This window comes from Bombina bombina, chromosome 2 (genome assembly GCF_027579735.1).
Source record: "Bombina bombina isolate aBomBom1 chromosome 2, aBomBom1.pri, whole genome shotgun sequence".
Taxonomy (NCBI): domain Eukaryota; kingdom Metazoa; phylum Chordata; class Amphibia; order Anura; family Bombinatoridae; genus Bombina; species Bombina bombina.
The window spans coordinates 942,884,726-942,903,488 of NC_069500.1; the positions used below are offsets into that span (position 1 = coordinate 942,884,726).

General features: G+C 39.9%; 1 protein-coding gene across 2 annotated transcripts in view; it reads left to right on the top strand.

Annotated features, from left to right (window-relative positions):
* HERC3 (HECT and RLD domain containing E3 ubiquitin protein ligase 3) overlaps positions 1-18,763 on the top strand; it is a 299,938-nt gene that overhangs the window by 168,326 nt on the left and 112,849 nt on the right. For both annotated transcript variants that reach the window (XM_053703420.1, XM_053703421.1), the window contains exons 9-10: positions 15,181-15,257; positions 16,803-16,927. In XM_053703420.1, the coding sequence (XP_053559395.1) occupies positions 15,181-15,257; positions 16,803-16,927 (202 nt within the window). The remainder of the gene's footprint in view (positions 1-15,180; positions 15,258-16,802; positions 16,928-18,763) is intronic.

Here is an 18,763-nt window from a genome sequence, read left to right on the forward strand (position 1 = left end):
TGTGAAGAAGAGGCACATTATTTCTGCAGACACAAATTCACAGTTTTCAGAAATTCAAAACCAAGCATATGTGATAATATATTTTAGACAGAAAAAAAGCTAAAAATAATCCGACAGAAAGAGCATGACATTGTGTATCATATTTATTTATTTTAAATCATTTGATTTTTATCCACCATGATATGCAATCAATAGTGCAATAATAAAATGCCCTTAAATATTAGAACTTTCTTTTGCCCTTTAAATTTGGATCCCATTGATTTAATGATAGCACCAAATTATTCCTTTTTTTTTTTATATAATCAGCAAAATGCTACTTTATTACATTCCTTATTAAAGGAACCATAACTATTTCTATCAAGCATTAGAAAGATTTTTATATGTTTTGGTTTTGTTTTTTTGTTGCATGGAAAGTATTGTTAAAGCTATGTATGTTAATTTTGCAACAGCAACACAAAATCCATGATTGTCCCTTGATAATTGTGTGTTTTAGTTTGTCCAAAGAGGTTTAACACTGGAGCAGGACACAGCCAGTGAGCCAATCGGGAGCTTCATACACACATAGCAGCTAATCCCTAGATCTGGGCTCGCACACAAGTTTTAATTTTGTGTTTAACGCTTATGGTTTTACACATTGTTACCAAGGAGCCTTTGTGCAAATAAAATAATTCTGTAACAAAAAAAGATAATTGTATTAAGTTGCATAACCTTTGAATCTCTAGTTTCTTTTTATACATTATCATTTGCAGCTGGTGGAAACAATCTATAAGGTGTGATTTATTTTCTCCCCCAGGACTGTGCCTAGACAATTTTACTTCAGCATCAGAGCCACTGTCTCCGAGTGCTGAATATAGTAAGGCTTGTCTGTACCTTCCAGGTGCTTGTTCGTTACATGAAGCAAAGCTTTAGATCAGCGTAGGAGTTTAGTCTATTTTAAACCACATGGAGCACACAGCTTCCCACATAGCTTATGTCGTCTTCTTTTTTTATCATTAGTCATTTTGCATGCTTTTATTTTTGTTCTGTTCAACCTACCTCAGAATAGCAATTGTGTCACAAAATGTCCTGATTTCTACAGACTTTCTACAAATTAACCCTCTTGTCCACATGGAACGTGGGTCCCCAGAGTTAAAATTTATTCCCAAATGTACTCAAAAAATAATCAGACAGGAAGCGGTAAATAAATATCTAGATATTATGGCTGAGGAATGAGTGCACATGATTACAGTCCCAACATTACCCAACATTTAATGATGCTACTGTTTTTTTAATCCTCCTTTTAGACAGTGAGTGTCGCTACAGTTTGTTGATGGATGGTCTATAAGTAATTCGATTTTTGTTAGTACCAGCCTTCCTTAACCCCTTAGTGACCAGAGCACTTTTCCATTTTCTGTCCGTTTGGGACCAAGGCTATTTTTACATTTTTGCGGTGTTTGTGTTTAGCTGTAATTTTCTTCTTACTCATTTACTGTACCCACACATATTATATACCGTTTTTCTCGCCATTAAATGGACTTTCTAAAGATACCATTATTTTCATCATATCTTATAATTTACTATAAAAAAAATTATAAAATATGAGGAAAAAATGGAAAAAAACACACTTTTTCTAACTTTGACCCCCAAAATCTGTTACATATCTAAAACCACCAAAAAACACCCATGCTAAATAGTTTCTAAATTTTGTCCTGAGTTTAGAAATACCCAATGTTTACATGTTCTTTGCTTTTTTTGCAAGTTATAGGGCCATAAATACAAGTAGCACTTTGCTATTTCCAAACCATTTTTTTCCAAAATTAGCGCTAGTTACATTAGAACACTGATATCTTTCAGGAATCCCTGAATATCCCTTGACATGTATATATTTTTTTTTAGTAGACATCCCAAAGTATTGATCTAGGCCAATTTTGATATATTTCATACCACCATTTCACCGCCAAATGCGATCAAATACAAAAAATTGTTCACTTTTTCACAAATTTTTTCACAAACTTTAGGTTTCTCACTGAAATCATTTACAAACAGCTTGTGCAATTATGGCATAAATGGTTGTAAATTCTTCTCTGGGATCCCCTTTGTTCAGAAATAGCACACATATATGGCTTTGGCGTTGCTTTTTGGTAATTAGAAGGCCGCTAAATGCCACTGCGCACCACAAGTGTATCATGCCCAGCAGTTAAGGGGTTAATTAGGGAGCTTTTAGGGAGCTTGTAGGGTTAATTTTAGCTTTAGTGTAGTGTAGTAGACAACCCCAAGTATTGATCTAGGCACATTTTGGTATATTTCATGCCACCATTTCACCGCCAAATGCGATCAAATTAAAAAAAACGTAAAATTTTTCACAATTTTAGGTTTCTCACTGAAATCATTTACAAACAGCTTGTGCAATTATGGCACAAATGGTTGTAAATGCTTGTCTGGGATCCCCTTTGTTCAGAAATAGCAGACATATATGACTTTGGCGTTGCTTTCTGGTAATTAGAAGGCCACTAAATCCTGTTGCGCCTCACACGTGTATTATGGCTAGCAGTGAAAGGGTTAATTAGGGAGTTTGTAGTGAGCTTGCAGGGTTAATTTTAGCTTTAGTGTAGAGATCAGCCTCCCATCTGACACATCCCACCCCCTGATCCCTCCCAAACAGCTCCCTTCCCTCCCCCACCCCACAATTGTCCCCGCCATCTTAAGTACTGGCAGAAAGTCTGCCAGTACTAAAATAAAAGGGTTTTTAAAAAAAAATGAATTTTTTTTATAGCATATTTACATATGCTACTGTGTAGGATCCCCCCCTTAGCCCCCAACCTCCCTGATCCCCCCCAAAACCGCTCTCTAACCCTCCCCTCTGCCTTATTGGGGGCCAGTTTACAATAAAAAGTGCTTTTTTTGGTTTTTTTTTGTTTTTTTCTGTAGTGTAGCTTCCCCCCCCCCCCCCCCCCCCCCACAGACAAACCCCCACCACCTTGCTGATTGTTTAAATTTTATTTTTTATTATATTTTTTATTTCCCCATTTTCTGCAGTGTAGCGGTTCCCACCCGCTCCCTCCCCGTGCACGCGCCCGCCCCCACCCTCCCGTGCACGCGCGCGCGCGCCCGTGCGCGCCCCCAGCCACCCCCGCCCACGATCCCGCCCCCCTTCAGATCCACATGGCCATCGATGGCCGCCACCCGCCTCCCGGTCCGGCTCCCACCCACCAACGCAGGTAGCCACCGATCTCCGGTGCAGAGAGGGCCACAGAGTGGCTCTCTCTGCACCGGATGACTTAAAAAGGTTATTGCAGGATGCCTCCATATCGAGGCATCACTGCAATAACCGGAAAGCAGCTGGAAGCGAGCAGGATCGCTTCCAGCTGCTTTCCACACTGAGGACGTGCAGGGTACGTTCTCAGGCATTAACTGCCTTTTTTCTGAGGACGTACCCTGCACGTCCTCAGTCGTTAAGGGGTTAAAGGGACATTGTACACTAAATTTTACTTTGTAGATGATCCATTTATATAGCCTATCTGGGAGTTTTTGTAACAATGTATAGTTTTGCTTATTTTTAAATAACATTGTGCTGATTTTCAGCAATCTAACCAAGCCCTAAAGTTTTAGATGTATACTGATGTCTACAGACTTCTACTATATTCTGTTTGTCTAATGGGTCTATTTATATGCAGGGGAGGGGGAGTGTCTGTTCTCCCTGCTTTCCAAGCCTATTCTTGTGGGTGTTCCCAGCCTAACCTTATCAACAGTGGGAACTTCTAAGTAAGTTTTTAAAAGGTTTTATACTGTATTTTTATATCAGTATCTGGGCATATTCTTCTATATAGTAGTATCTATTACATGCAGTTATATGAAAATTGGTGTATACTGGTGTATAAATGTTTTGCTTCGATCGATGTTGCGGCGGCCGCCAGCTGCGCAAGAGGTAGTAATTTAAGCCTGTAGTGTATGCTCTCTTAGGTTATGTGGGTTTTCAAAGACCTGCTTGAGGAATGTAGATAAGGAAATTTGCTGACAATGTCTACAATAAATTTCAGTATTGCTGCATCTTGAGCTGCTTCAGTAGTATATAGTTATGGTTGCCATTTAGTGTGTGTGTTGATATGTAGTAATGTGCAAACATAACATGTTTAACTTAACCCAAAACATATAAAATTAAACAATCATCTAACTGTACTATATATCAACCTATATTTTTTATGGCAGAAAGTCTATTAGCAGTGGAACATTACGATTTAGCTATCATCCTCCTGAATTTTCCTTCTGGATATGTTGCCCTCATAGTATTTGTCATTATTGATTCAGGTAGGGCATGCAATTTTAAAAACATGTTCCAGTATACTTCTATGATTTAATTTGTTTTGTTCTCTTGGTATCCTTTGTTGAAAAGTATAAATAGATAGGCTCAGAAACAGCAAAGTACTACTGGGAGCTAGCTGCTGATAGGTGGCGGCACATATGTTCCTCTTGTTATTGTCTAGCTTCCAGTAATGCATTGCTGCATCTTCAACAAAGGATACAAAAAGAATGAAGCATATTTGATGACAAAAGTCAATTGGAAAGTTGTTTAAAATGGTATGCTCTATCTGAATCATGAAGGAAAAAATTTGGGTTTTATGTTCCTTTAACCCCTTAATGACCACAGCACTTTTCCATTTTCTGTCCGTTTGGGACCAAGGCTATTTTTACATTTTTGCGGTGTTTGTGTTTAGCTGTAATTTTCTTCTTACTCATTTACTGTACCCACACATATTATATACCGTTTTTCTCGCCACTAAATGGACTTTCTAAAGAGACCATTATTTTCATCATATCTTATAATTTACTATAAAAAAAAATATAAAATATGAGGAAAAATTGAAAAAAACACACTTTTTCTAACTTTGACCCCCAAAATCTGTTACATATCTACAACCACCAAAAAACACCCATGCTAAATAGTTTCAAAATTTTGTCCTGAGTTTAGAAATACCCAATGTTTACATGTTCTTTGCTTTTTGTGCAAGTTATAGGGCCATAAATACAAGTAGCACTTTGCTATTTCCAAACCACTTTTTTCCAAAATTAGCGCTAGTTACATTAGAACACTAATATCTTTCAGGAATCCCTGAATATCCCTTGACATGTATATATTTTTTTTTAGTAGACATCCCAAAGTATTGATCTAGGACAATTTTGGTATATTTCATACCACCATTTCACCGCCAAATGCGATCAAATACAAAAAATCGTTCACTTTTTCACAAATTTTTTCACAAACTTTTGGTTTCTCACTGAAATTATTTACAAACAACTTGTGCAATTATGGCATACATGGTTGTAAATTCTTCTCTGGGATCCCCTTTGTTCAGAAATAGCAGACATATATGGCTTTGGCGTTGCTTTTTGGTAATTAGAAGGCCGCTAAATGCCACTGCGCACCACAAGTGTATTATGCCCAGCAGTTAAGGGGTTAATTAGGGAGCTTTTAGGAAGCTTGTAGGGTTAATTTTAGCTTTAGTGTAGTATAGTAGACAACCCCAAGTATTGATCTAGGCACATTTTGGTATATTTCATGCCACCATTTCACCGCCAAATGCGATCAAATTGAAAAAAAAGTTAAATTTTTCACAATTTTAGGTTTCTCACTGAAATAATTTACAAACAGCTTGTGCAATTATGGCACAAATGGTTGTAAATACTTGTCTGGGATCCCCTTTGTTCAGAAATAGCAGACATATATGACTTTGGCGTTGCTTTCTGGTAATTAGAAGGCCGCTAAATCCTGCTGCGCCTCACACGTGTATTATGGCTAGCAGTGAAGGGGTTAATTAGGGAGTTTGTAGGGAGCTTGCAGGGTTAATTTTAGCTTTAGTGTAGAGATCAGCCTCCCACCTGACACATCCCACCCCCTGATCCCTCCCAAACAGCTCCCTTCCCTCCCCCACCCCACAATTGTCCCCGCCATCTTAAGTACTGGCAGAAAGTCTGCCAGTACTAAAATAAAAGGGTTTTTTTAAAAAAATAAAAATTTTTTTTAGCATATTTACATATGCTAGGGTGTAGGATACCCCCTTAGCCCCCAACCTCCCTGATCCCCCCCAAAACCGCTCTCTAACCCTCCCCTCTGCCTCATTGGGGGCCATCTTGGGTACTGGCAGCTGTCTGCCAGTACCCAGTTTGCAAAAAAAAGTGCTTTTTTTATTTTTTTGGGGCTTTTTTCTGTAGTGTAGCTTCCCCCCCCCCCACACAGACAATCCCCCACCACCTTGCTGATCTTTTTTTTTTTTTTTTAAGATTTCGATATTTATACATTTTTTATTAAATCATTTTCTGTAGTGTAGCGGTTCCCACCCGCTCCCTCCCCGTGCACGCGCCCGCCCCCGCCCTCCCGTGCACGCGCGCGCGTCCGTGCGCGCCCCTGCTCGTCCCCGCCCACGATCCCGCCCCCCCTGCACATAACCAGGGCCATCGATGGCCGCCACCCGCCTCCCGGTCCGGCTCCCACCCACCAACGCAGGTAGCCACCGATCTCCGGTGCAGAGAGGGCCACAGAGTGGCTCTCTCTGCACCGGATGGCTACCAAAGGTTATTGCAGGATGCCTCCATATCGAGGCATCACTGCAATAACCGGAAAGCAGCTGGAAGCGAGCAGGATCGCTTCCAGCTGCTTTCCAAACCGAGGACGTGCAGGGTACGTTCTCAGGCATTAACTGCCTTTTTTTTGAGGACGTACCCTGCACGTCCTCGGTCGTTAAGGGGTTAAACATTTTATGGGATGGGTTTAATTTCCACTGTAATTTCCCTTCAACACCTCTGTTAACCATTTCTTTTTTCTTCAGTTGTTTCCAACTATTTATGTTCTGGGAAAATTGAAATTCCTGTGACCTCTCGCTTCCTCTCTATATGCTTTGGACAAAAGCTCCTTTAATGTGTTTATGTAAACTATGTTTTATACACATTCAAGAAGAACCTTTCATGTTTGATAGTTATATTTAATGATTATTGGCTGGTATCACCGTGTCTTGGTAATAGATACCTATTTCTTTTATATAGGTGATAGGTAGGTGAAGAATGAAGATGTGCAAGATCTGTGTTATTTTATTTTAGGGTTTCCTGGTTACATATTTTCAAGTATGGAATGTAACATTCTAATGTCGAAAGAAACATTTGATAGATTTTAAATTAATGGAAAAAAAGTTGAATTTCTCCTGTTAAGTGTAGTCAGTCCACGGGTCATCCATTACTTATGGGATATTAACTCCTCCCCAACAGGAAGTGCAAGAGGATCACCCAAGCAGAGCTGCTATATAGCTCCTCCCCTCTACGTCACACCCAGTCATTCTCTTGCACCCAACTAATAGATAGGATGTGTGAGAGGACTGTGGTGATTATACTTAGTTTTTATATCTTCAATCAAAAGTTTGTTATTTTAAACGGCACCGGAGTGTGTTGTTTTCTTCTCAGGCAGAATTTGAAGAAGAATCTACCTGAGTTTTGTATGATCTTAGCGGACGTAACTAAGATCCATTTGCTGTTCTCGGCCATTCTGAGGAGTGAGGTAACTTCAGATCAGGGGACAGCGGGCAGGTTCACCTGCAAAGAGGTATGTTGCAGTATATTATTTTCTAAGGAATGGAATTGACTGAGAAAATACTGCCAATACCGATATAATGTAAGTACAGCCTTAAATGCAGTAGTAGCAACTGGTATCAGGCTGATATGTATGTATGTTTACACTTCAGTATTCTGGGGAATGGCACTTCACTGGGAAAATACTGTATGCATATAACTTTTAGCCTAACTTGCAGTGAACGACTAGCAGCAGGCTTTTAATGACATTTCATAAGTTAGATTTTAAACGTTTGCTGGCATGTTAAATCGTTTAATTATCTGAGGTACTTGGTGAAAAATTGTTTTGGGCGTTATTTTCCACATGGCTGTCGTTTGTTTTAAATTAAAACAGTTTACTGAGCTTCCCTCACTGTTGTATGTGAGTGGGAGGGGCCTATTTTGGCGCTTTTGCTACGCATCAGAAATTCAGTCACAAGTCTGCCTTCTCTCCCTGCATGATCCAGGACGTCTCCACAGAACTCAGGGGTCTCCAAAACTAGTTTTGAGGGAGGTAATCACTCACAGCAGACCTGTGAGACTGTGCTTTGACTGTGATAAAAACGCTTATATTTTCAATTGTTATACGTTTTTTCTGATATTAAGGGTTAATCATCCATTGCTAATGAGTGCAATCCTTCGCTAAATTTATGCTTTTACTGGGTAAATTTGGTTTTTATAACTAATCCGGTTCATTGTTATTCAACTGTCATAGTTTTTTCTGTGCTTCTTAAAGGCACAGTAACGTTTTACATATTGCTTGTAAATTTAGTTGAAAAGTATTTCCAAGCTTGCTAGTCTAATTGCTAGTTTGTTGAACATGTCTGACACAGAGGAATCTCTTTGTGCAATATGGTCAAAAGCCAAGGTGGAGCCCAATAGAAATTTATGTACTAATTGCATTGATGCTACTTTAAATAAAAATCAATCTGTACATGTTGAACAACATTCACCAGACAACGAGGGGGAAGTTATGCCGACTAACTTGCCTCACGTGTCAGTACCTGCATCTCCCGCTCGGGAGGTGCGTGATATTGTAACGCCAAGTACATCAGGGCGGCCATTACAAATCACTCTACAAGACATGGCTAATGTTATGACTGAAGTTTTGTCTAAATTGCCAGAACTTAGGGGTAAACGAGATCACTCTGGGGTGAGAACAGAGTGCGCTGATAATGCTAGGGCCATGTCTGATACTGCGTCACAATTTGCAGAACATGAGGACGGAGAGCTTCATTCTGCGGGTGACGGATCTGATCCAAATAAACTGGATTCAGACATTTCAAATTTTAAGTTTAAGCTGGAAAACCTCTGTGTATTGCTAGGGGAGGTGTTAGCGGCTCTGAATGATTGTAACACAATTGCAATCCCAGAGAAAATGTGTAGGTTGGATAAATATTTTGCGGTACCGACGAGTACTGACGTTTTTCCTATACCTAAGAGACTTACTGAAATTGTTACTAAGGAGTGGGATAGACCCGGTGTGCCTTTCTCACCCCCTCCTATATTCAGAAAAATGTTTCCAATAGACGCCACCACACGGGACTTATGGCAAACGGTCCCTAAGGTGGAGGGAGCAGTTTCTACTTTAGCTAAGCGTACCACTATCCCGGTGGAGGATAGCTTTGCTTTTTCAGATCCAATGGATAAAAAGTTAGAGGGTTACCTTAAGAAAATGTTTGTTCAACAAGGTTTTATATTGCAACCCCTTGCATGCATTGCGCCTGTCACGGCTGCGGCAGCATTTTGGTTTGAGTCTCTGGAAGAGACCCTTGACTCAGCGCCATTAGATGAGATTACACACAAGCTTAAAACCCTTAAGCTAGCTAATTCATTTATTTCTGATGCCGTAGTACATTTAACTAAACTTACGGCTAAGAATTCCGGATTCGCCATTCAGGCACGCAGAGCACTGTGGCTAAAATCCTGGTCAGCTGATGTTACTTCTAAATCTAAATTACTTAACATACCTTTCAAGGGCAGACTTTATTCGGGCCCGGTTTGAAAGAAATTATCGCTGATATTACAGGAGGTAAAGGCCATGCCCTGCCTCAAGACAGAGCCAAACCTAGGGCTAGACAGTCTAATTTTCGTGCCTTTCGTAGCTTCAAGGCAGGAGCAGCATCAGCTTCCTCTGCTCCAAAACAGGAAGGAGCTGTTGCTCGCTACAGACAAGGCTGGAAACCTAACCAGACCTGGAACAAGGGCAAGCAGGCCAGGAAACCTGCTGCTGCCCCTAAGACAGCATGAAGTGAGGGCCCCCGATCCGGGAACGGATCTAGTGGGGGGCAGACTTTCTCTCTTCGCCCAGGCTTGGGCAAGAGATGTCCAGGATCCCTGGGCGTTAGAGATCATATCTCAGGGATATCTTCTGGACTTCAAAGCTTCTCCCCCAAAAGGGAGATTTCATCTTTCAAGGTTGTCAACAAACCAGATAAAGAAAGAGGCGTTTCTACGCTGTGTACAAGATCTTTTACTAATGGGAGTGATCCATCCGGTTCCGCGGTCGGATCACGGACAAGGGTTTTACTCAAATCTGTTCGTGGTTCCCAAGAAAGAGGGAACCTTCAGACCAATCTTGGATTTAAAGATCCTAAACAAATTCCTAAGAGTTCCATCGTTCAAAATGGAAACTATTCGGACAATCTTACCCATGATCCAAAGAGGTCAGTACATGACCACAGTGGATTTAAAGGATGCTTACCTTCACATACCGATTCACAAAGAACATTACCGGTATCTAAGGTTTGCCTTCCTAGACAGGCATTACCAGTTTGTAGCTCTTCCATTCGGGTTGGCTACGGCTCCAAGAATCTTCACAAAGGTTCTGGGCTCTCTTCTGGCGGTACTAAGACCGCGAGGAATTTCGGTGGCTCCGTACCTAGACGACATTCTGATACATGCATCAAGCTTTCAAACTGCCAAGTCTCATACAGAGTTAGTACTGGCATTTCTAAGGTCGCATGGTTGGAAAGTGAACGAAGAGAAGAGTTCTCTCTTACCACTCACAAGAGTTCCCTTCTTGGGGACTCTTATAGATTCTGTAGAAATGAAAATTTACCTGACAGAGGACAGGTTAACAAAGCTTCTAAATGCTTGCCGTGTCCTTCATTCCATTCAACACCCGTCAGTGGCTCAATGCATGGAGGTAATCGGCTTAATGGTAGCGGCAATGGACATAGTTCCTTTTGCACGCCTGCATCTCAGACCGCTGCAATTGTGCATGCTAAGTCAGTGGAATGGGGATTACTCAGATTTGTCCCCTACACTGAATCTGGATCAAGAGACCAGAGATGCTCTTCTATGGTGGCTTTCTCGGCCACATCTGTCCAGGGGGATGCCCTTCAGCAGGCCAGACTGGACAATTGTAACAACAGACGCCAGCCTACTAGATTGGGGCGCTGTCTGGAATTCCCTGAAGGCTCAGGGATCATGGACTCAGGAGGAGAGTCTCCTTCCAATAAACATTCTGGAATTGAGAGCAGTTCTCAATGCCCTTCTGGCTTGGCCTCAGTTAACAACTCGGAGGTTCATCAGGTTTCAGTCGGACAACATCACGACTGTAGCTTACATCAACCATCAAGGAGGGACAAGGAGTTCCCTAGCGATGATGGAAGTATCAAAGATAATTCGCTGGGCAGAGTCTCACTCTTGCCACCTGTCAGCGATCCACATTCCAGGAGTGGAGAACTGGGAGGCGGATTTCCTAAGTCGCCAGACTTTTCATCCGGGGGAGTGGGAACTTCATCCGGAGGTCTTTGCCCAAATACTTCGACGTTGGGGCAAACCAGATATGGATCTCATGGCGTCTCGCCAGAACGCCAAGCTTCCTTGTTACGGGTCCAGGTCCAGGGACCCGGGAGCGGTCTTGGTAGATGCTTTGACAGCACCTTGGACCTTCGGGATGGCTTATGTGTTTCCACCCTTCCCGATGCTTCCTCGTTTGATTGCCAGGATCAAACAGGAGAAAGCATCAGTGATTCTAATAGCGCCTGCGTGGCCACGCAGGACCTGGTATGCAGATCTAGTGGACATGTCATCCTGTCCACCTTGGTCTCTGCCTCTGAGACAGGACCTTCTAATTCAGGGTCCTTTCAAACATCAAAATCTAATTTCTCTGAAGCTGACTACATGGAAATTGAACGCTTGATTTTATCAAAGCGTGGATTTTCGGAGTCAGTAATCGATACCTTAATACAGGCTAGGAAACCTGTTACCAGGAAGATTTACCATAAGATATGGCGTAAATACTTACACTGGTGTGAATCCAAGAGTTACTCATGGAGTAAGGTTAGGATTCCTAGGATATTGTCTTTTCTACAAGAGGGTTTAGAAAAGGGTTTATCTGCAAGTTCTTTAAAGGGACAGATCTCAGCTCTGTCCATCCTTTTACACAAACGTCTGTCAGAAGTTCAGGACGTTCAGGCTTTTTGTCAGGCTTTGGCTAGGATTAAGCCTGTGTTTAAGACTGTAGCTCCACCGTGGAGCTTAAACTTAGTTCTTAACGTTTTACAGGGTGTTCCGTTTGAACCCCTTCATTCCATTGATATCAAGCTGTTATCTTGGAAAGTTCTGTTTTTAATGGCTATTTCCTCGGCTCGTAGAGTCTCTGAGTTATCAGCCTTACATTGTGATTCTCCTTATCTGATTTTTCATTCAGATAAGGTAGTTCTGCGTACTAAACCTGGGTTCTTACCTAAGGTAGTCACTAACAAGAATATCAATCAAGAGATTGTTGTTCCATCATTGTGCCCTAACCCTTCTTCAAAGAAGGAACGACTTCTGCACAATCTGGACGTAGTCCGTGCCCTGAAATTTTATTTACAGGCAACTAAAGATTTTCGCCAAACTTCTTCCCTGTTTGTCGTTTATTCTGGACAGAGGAGAGGTCAAAAAGCATCTGCTACCTCTCTATCCTTTTGGCTTCGTAGCATAATACGTTTAGCCTATGAGACTGCTGGACAGCAACCTCCTGAAAGGATTACAGCTCATTCTACTAGAGCTGTGGCTTCCACTTGGGCCTTTAAGAATGAGGCCTCTGTTGAACAGATTTGCAAGGCTGCAACTTGGTCTTCTCTTCATACTTTTTCCAAATTTTACAAATTTGACACTTTTGCTTCTTAGGAGGCTGTTTTTGGGAGAAAGGTTCTTCAGGCAGTGGTTCCTTCCGTATAAAGATCCTGCCTGTCCCTCCCGTCATCCGTGTACTTTAGCTTTGGTATTGGTATCCCATAAGTAATGGATGACCCGTGGACTGACTACACTTAACAGGAGAAAACATAATTTATGCTTACCTGATAAATTCCTTTCTCCTGTAGTGTAGTCAGTCCACGGCCCGCCCTGTTTTTTATGGCAGGTCTAAATTTTAAATTATACTCCAGTCACCACTGCACCCTATAGTTTCTCCTTTCTCGTTTGGTTCTCGGTCGAATGACTGGGTGTGACGTAGAGGGGAGGAGCTATATAGCAGCTCTGCTTGGGTGATCCTCTTGCACTTCCTGTTGGGGAGGAGTTAATATCCCATAAGTAATGGATGACCCGTGGACTGACTACACTACAGGAGAAAGGAATTTATCAGGTAAGCATAAATTATGTTTTTTTTTTAAGTTTTTCTTTTACATTACTGAGTACTCTCAATACTGCCAAGTATGGAGGCATCAAAAGTATTCAGGAACCCTCCTCATAAATTATATGTTTCATGCTATAAATGATATAGATTGTCTGTCTCACGTCTGTGCTTCCTGACCTCTTGTTTTTTACTTACAGCATATCCTTTTTATCCTTAAAGGGACATGACACCCAAAATGTTTCTTTCTGTGCTTCCTGACCTCTTGTTCTTCCATCTCTTTTTATAAACTACTGTTAATAAACATTTTTATTATGAAAAGGTAAATGACTGCCTATTTCTGCCATTCTCCTTCTGGCAATAACTGTTTTTATTTGGAACTCTGTATTTGTATAATAAATTAACATAATATAGACATGAAATATCAAATTAAACCCTTAATAATAATTTCCGTTGATTAATTAGCTTTAATTCCCTAAAAAAAAAGATATTCCAACTCTTTGATATGAATATTTGCAATAACTAGGGAAAAAAGAACAAGAAGACACAGAAAGCTCTAATTGTATTTTATGTGTTTTTATTGAATATAAAGATATTTTTCTACATGGTAAACAAGTTATCTGCGGTCACAAAATCTTACATATTTCCCCGCAGCACAAACATAATTTGGCAAGGATTGCTGCACCATTCCATAGTCTTCACAATAAGGCCTTGTATTTTCTCCTCCATTAAACTCAGTATCCTTGAACAGGTTCTGACAGGCTAAATTTAAGCAGTTTTCTAAAATTTGAAACTGTGGCTTGTCTGAGCTACAAAAATAATAAGCATTTATAACACTAAATTACTCTGTAATATTCTTTAACTCATTCATAGGTATTTGCTGTTTTCATAAACAAGTGTCCACAGGATATTATGAGTAGGAGGCAGGATAACAGTGTCAGGCAAAAGAAAAATGGAGTCGCTCTCTGTTAACCCCTTGAGTGCTAACGACGGCTCTGAGCCGTCGCAGAGTTTCCCACTCTGGTGCTAACGACGTCTCAGAGCCGTCGCTAGCACTCTCCCACCTTGAGGGAGATCTGGGGGCTCCCACCCGCTCCTACCTTGGCGATCGGGCCTGCATAGTGACAGGCATCGCTGGAGCTTCACGTTTTGCAAGGTGACGTCACGAGCAATGACATGATTATGTCACTGCGCAACGTTATTAAAAATTTACAATACCAAGTATAGGGAAATGGGGCATGCTGCTTAGACGCCTGTATTTCAGGCATTTAAGCAGCTACAGACCCACAAGACCCACCATTGGAAAGGCAATCGCCTAACCTTTCCAATGGTGTAAGTCTTGGGAATCTGGAAAAAAAAATACAAAAGTAAAAAATACAAATTTAGAAAAATTATTTTAAAAAAAACTTAAATCACCTTAGCACCCAGGTGGGAAAGTGCTTAGCACTCAAAAGGGTTAATCTACTAAAAAAGTGAAATCATAGAAAATCTATTGCGCTGAAAAGCTAGACACTCTCACACTGCGGTGGGGTATTCATAAGCTAATAAGCATGAGCCTAAAACATGGAGTGAAAACAACTCTCATATGATGGCTGAAAGAGTTATAAAAAGTATTTTACTAGTACACATAAATCCTAAAAGCAACATATATTAGTTACAAACAAATAAAGATCCACGGTGGATACAATCTTAACAAAACATCTAGTAATCTAAAACGTCTAAAATATATGGTATTTATACCAAGGACAAATCTCCACCAGTTACCCAAACTGTTATTGGTTATTCTAAAATGTTCCGTGAAGTAAGATAAACTCTTGAAGTCTTTGATAAAATTTTCTGTCCATGTTTTAGGCTCATGCTTATTAGCTTATGAATACCATATCGCAGTGTGAGAGTGTTTTCATGTAAGATGTACTAGAAATCACAACCCTTAGAAATGTTTTTTTTATCACGGTGTTTTACAGTTTGTTACTAATGTGGACTTGAGTTGTGCTGCACAAAAACTGTTTTTCTTTTAGACATTAATGTGTTTCCTTTCCTTTCAGATGCTGCTACATATAACATTATCAAGCGCATTTTTTCTGGAGGGAACCAGACATTTGTTCTTTGTTCTAAACTGGAGGTAATGCTGACATCGATAATGTTATATGATGTGCTGTGATGAGTGAGACTGTATTAAAGGGACAGTATACACTCATTTTCATATAACTGCATGTAATAGACACTACTATAAAGAATAAGATGCACAGATACTGATATTAAAATCCAGTATAAAACGGTTTAAAAACTTACTTAGAAGCTCTCAGTTTAGCTCTGTTGAAAAGGTAGTTGAAAAGCCCACTGCAAGTGGGAAATAAGACCCTCCCCCTTCTTTTGCATATGAAAAGACCCTTTACACAAACAGGAGCAAGCTGCAGTAGGTAGCTGACGGTATTCACATAAAACTTTGGGGCTTGGTTAGGAGTCTGAAAATCAGAGCAATGTTATTTAAAAAAAAGCAAAACTATACATTTTTAAAAAACAACAACTTAATAGGCTATAAAAATAGATAATCTACAAAACATTTATGCAAAGAAAAAATGAGTGTATAATGTCCCTTTAAATGTGCATTTTAGACACTGCTTGAAGCTAATATTGGTTTAAAGTAGGATATTTTAGAATCTTCTTACACATACTTTCACATTTTGATGAGATTTGTCTTTCACAATAACATATTAAATATTGAAAAATATTAATGCAGTTTACTTGTCCAAAAAAAGTCCTTTCAACTAGTAGTAAAAGCCAGTTGACTAGTAGTAACCTCCAGTATTAAAGGGGCATTAAACAATTCTTTCTTTTGTGTAAAAATTGTGTTTGCCCCATGCTCCCTAGAGTGGCGAAAAAGCTAATTTTGTAACATAGATTTCCCTCAAAAGGCTTCATGTGTTACAAATGTATTTTTAATTTAATCATGTAAGAAGTTTACATTTGCACAATATCACCAAAACACTTGTCTAAGAAAAAATACTGGATCCGTATCTGTCTAAAAGGACCTTTTACATAGTGACTTATGACATGGCATTTCACTTAAAATAAAAAAAGTTCAGTAGGAAATCATTGGTTGTTGCATTCAGTGAGAGTTCAGAGTCGGTGATGTAATTCAAATGCTGTCCAAAGTCGTAAGGTTTAGATTGTAAGGCAGTTCCCAGATGCTGCTTAGAACAGGGTTCCACAACAGACCCAGCTGATGGCCGGCAACTATATATAGCAAATATATACAGTGTATATATATATATATATATATATATATATATTTATTTTATATATATATATATATTTATTTTATATATATATATATATATATATATATATTTTATATATATATCTCAAGCCCTGAACCTTGAGGTCACTTGGATTGAGAACCACTGGTTTTGAAGGCTTCCTGATAATTTGAAGGTCTGCACCAGACTTTTAATATATATGCAGACAGTGCAGTGAAGAGAAAATATGTTTTTAAAAAGCCACACTGTTGTCTCCCCACCTACCACTTGTGCCCAAGTATCTACACGTTGTCCAGTATTTTTGCGGAGAATAGCTGGTAACCCTAAGTGTGTATCATGTATGTCCATATTTAACAACATTTTATTTATTTCGTCACATCATCTAACTTGTGTGTGCACTCTTTCAGAGTTCTCAGCCAGCAGAGGATTTCCGTTTGTGCAACAACAAAAATTACACTAGTCTTATAAATGACGAGACAATTGATGTCTGGAGACAGAAAGTACTGGATAACTGTAACTCCAACTCTATCAAGTATGTTTTAGTTACTATGTACATAAGTAGCATTTTTTTTACCCCATATGTTTCTATGAAAAGCTTTAGCTTCAGCCAAACTGCTTCATAAATTATCATGGAATGCAGCAGAGAAATAGATTAGAGTTTTGAAAGCACAGAAAACTGAGCAGTATTTGCTAAGATATTTTTCTAAAATGGCTGAATAATTAAGTGCATGGAAACTAATTAATTTTAAAAATACAATGATTTGAGTGCATAAGTGTTTTTATTATAATGTTGATAGCCAATCTTTTACATATATATATACACACACAAAGTCCTTTTTATCTTATCTCTCACTGTATACACAAAAGAACAGCACTTAGATGGAAATGAACATTTTAGGACCTCTCTGTCCCACCCCTTTTCACTGGCAGTGTACATTTCTCGTTTACATAGCTTTTTTTTTGTCTAGTAATTTTATACTAAAATTTTCAGTATAGGTGGGAATACAACAGGAAAAAAAAAGTAATTTAAAATGGTAAAATAAATGCACTGGATCAATGTTGTACAAAACAATTTCCAACAGTTTGGGGTAAGAGGAACATATAAAAAAGACAGCAGTGATTATTTTATTTTTTTTATTTAGAAAAAGTAGGTTTTAGGGATTATTAGAAGACAGGTGTTTAGTGTCCATTTAAAGCCCTGATATTCAAACATTCTCCAACATGGAGAGAAATTGTAGTTCAGACTTCACAAAGGCTGAACTCATTGAATTTTCAAATGAAAAAGGGCAAAACTCTCTAGCACTGCGTGATCTCTCTGATTTATGTATGTGAAGCAGAGACAAGCCCAGTGCAATATAGCACTGCATAATATGAGACTTTTGTTACACTTACACTTTGTGCATTGTATTTTATATTACTATAAGTTTCAGATTGGGTCCTTTCAGTATTATTGTATTTAAGCTTTGCACTTTCTCATTTGTAATTGAATGCATTTAAATTTTAATCTGACAGTTATTTTACACATTCTGATTATCCTTTGAAATTTTCTGTGTTACTTTAATAACTTAGGATCATACTTTGTATAAAATTACATTGGACTGAAATGTATTCACTACAATTTAACTTGCTTTTGTCTATATTTTAGTATATATTACTTTTTCTGTTCGTTAAATAAGAGTATTGTAAATTTTGAGTAAACTTCACCTGCATACAGCTGGTGAGAAAAATCAGTGATACCAGCTTGGTTAAAATGCTTAGAAAATTTCACAGCTCAATGGACCAAGACAACAGACAACAACACCGGCAAGTTGTCTGGGTCAACGGGCAGGCAAGGAATGAGAGATACGAGGGCCACCGTTTCTTTGATCCAACCACACCTCGTTCCCCCCTCAGGCTGCACTGGGTGCACCGTTGCTGTGGGGATAGCAGGAGGTGAGGTCCTCAGGATTCCTACAGCCTGGGTCCATTTGAACTAGAAAACCGACTCCCGCAATGTAGAAGTGGGGGTTATGCACCACATCCCTGCCGAGGTCCTGTTGGGAAACGACCTCGGCCACCTTGTGTCCGCCTTTGTGGGGGATGCCTCTCCGGATACCTGCCCAGTGACAACCCGCCAGCAGGACAGATGCCAAGCCACCTCACCAACTCTGGGGACCCAGGCAAGACCTACCACCCCGACTCCTACCTTTCCCCGACTGCCCGTCCCCATTAACCCTGAACTTACTGACACCCCCTCCTGGGCGACCCCCTCTTACTTTGCCAAAGAACCCTTGAGCAACCCGACCCTAGCCCCTTACCGAGACCAAGTAGGTGCTGACGCCCAGGGCCCCGGAGATGAACGGTTCCAGTGGGAGGGAGAGCTCCTGTA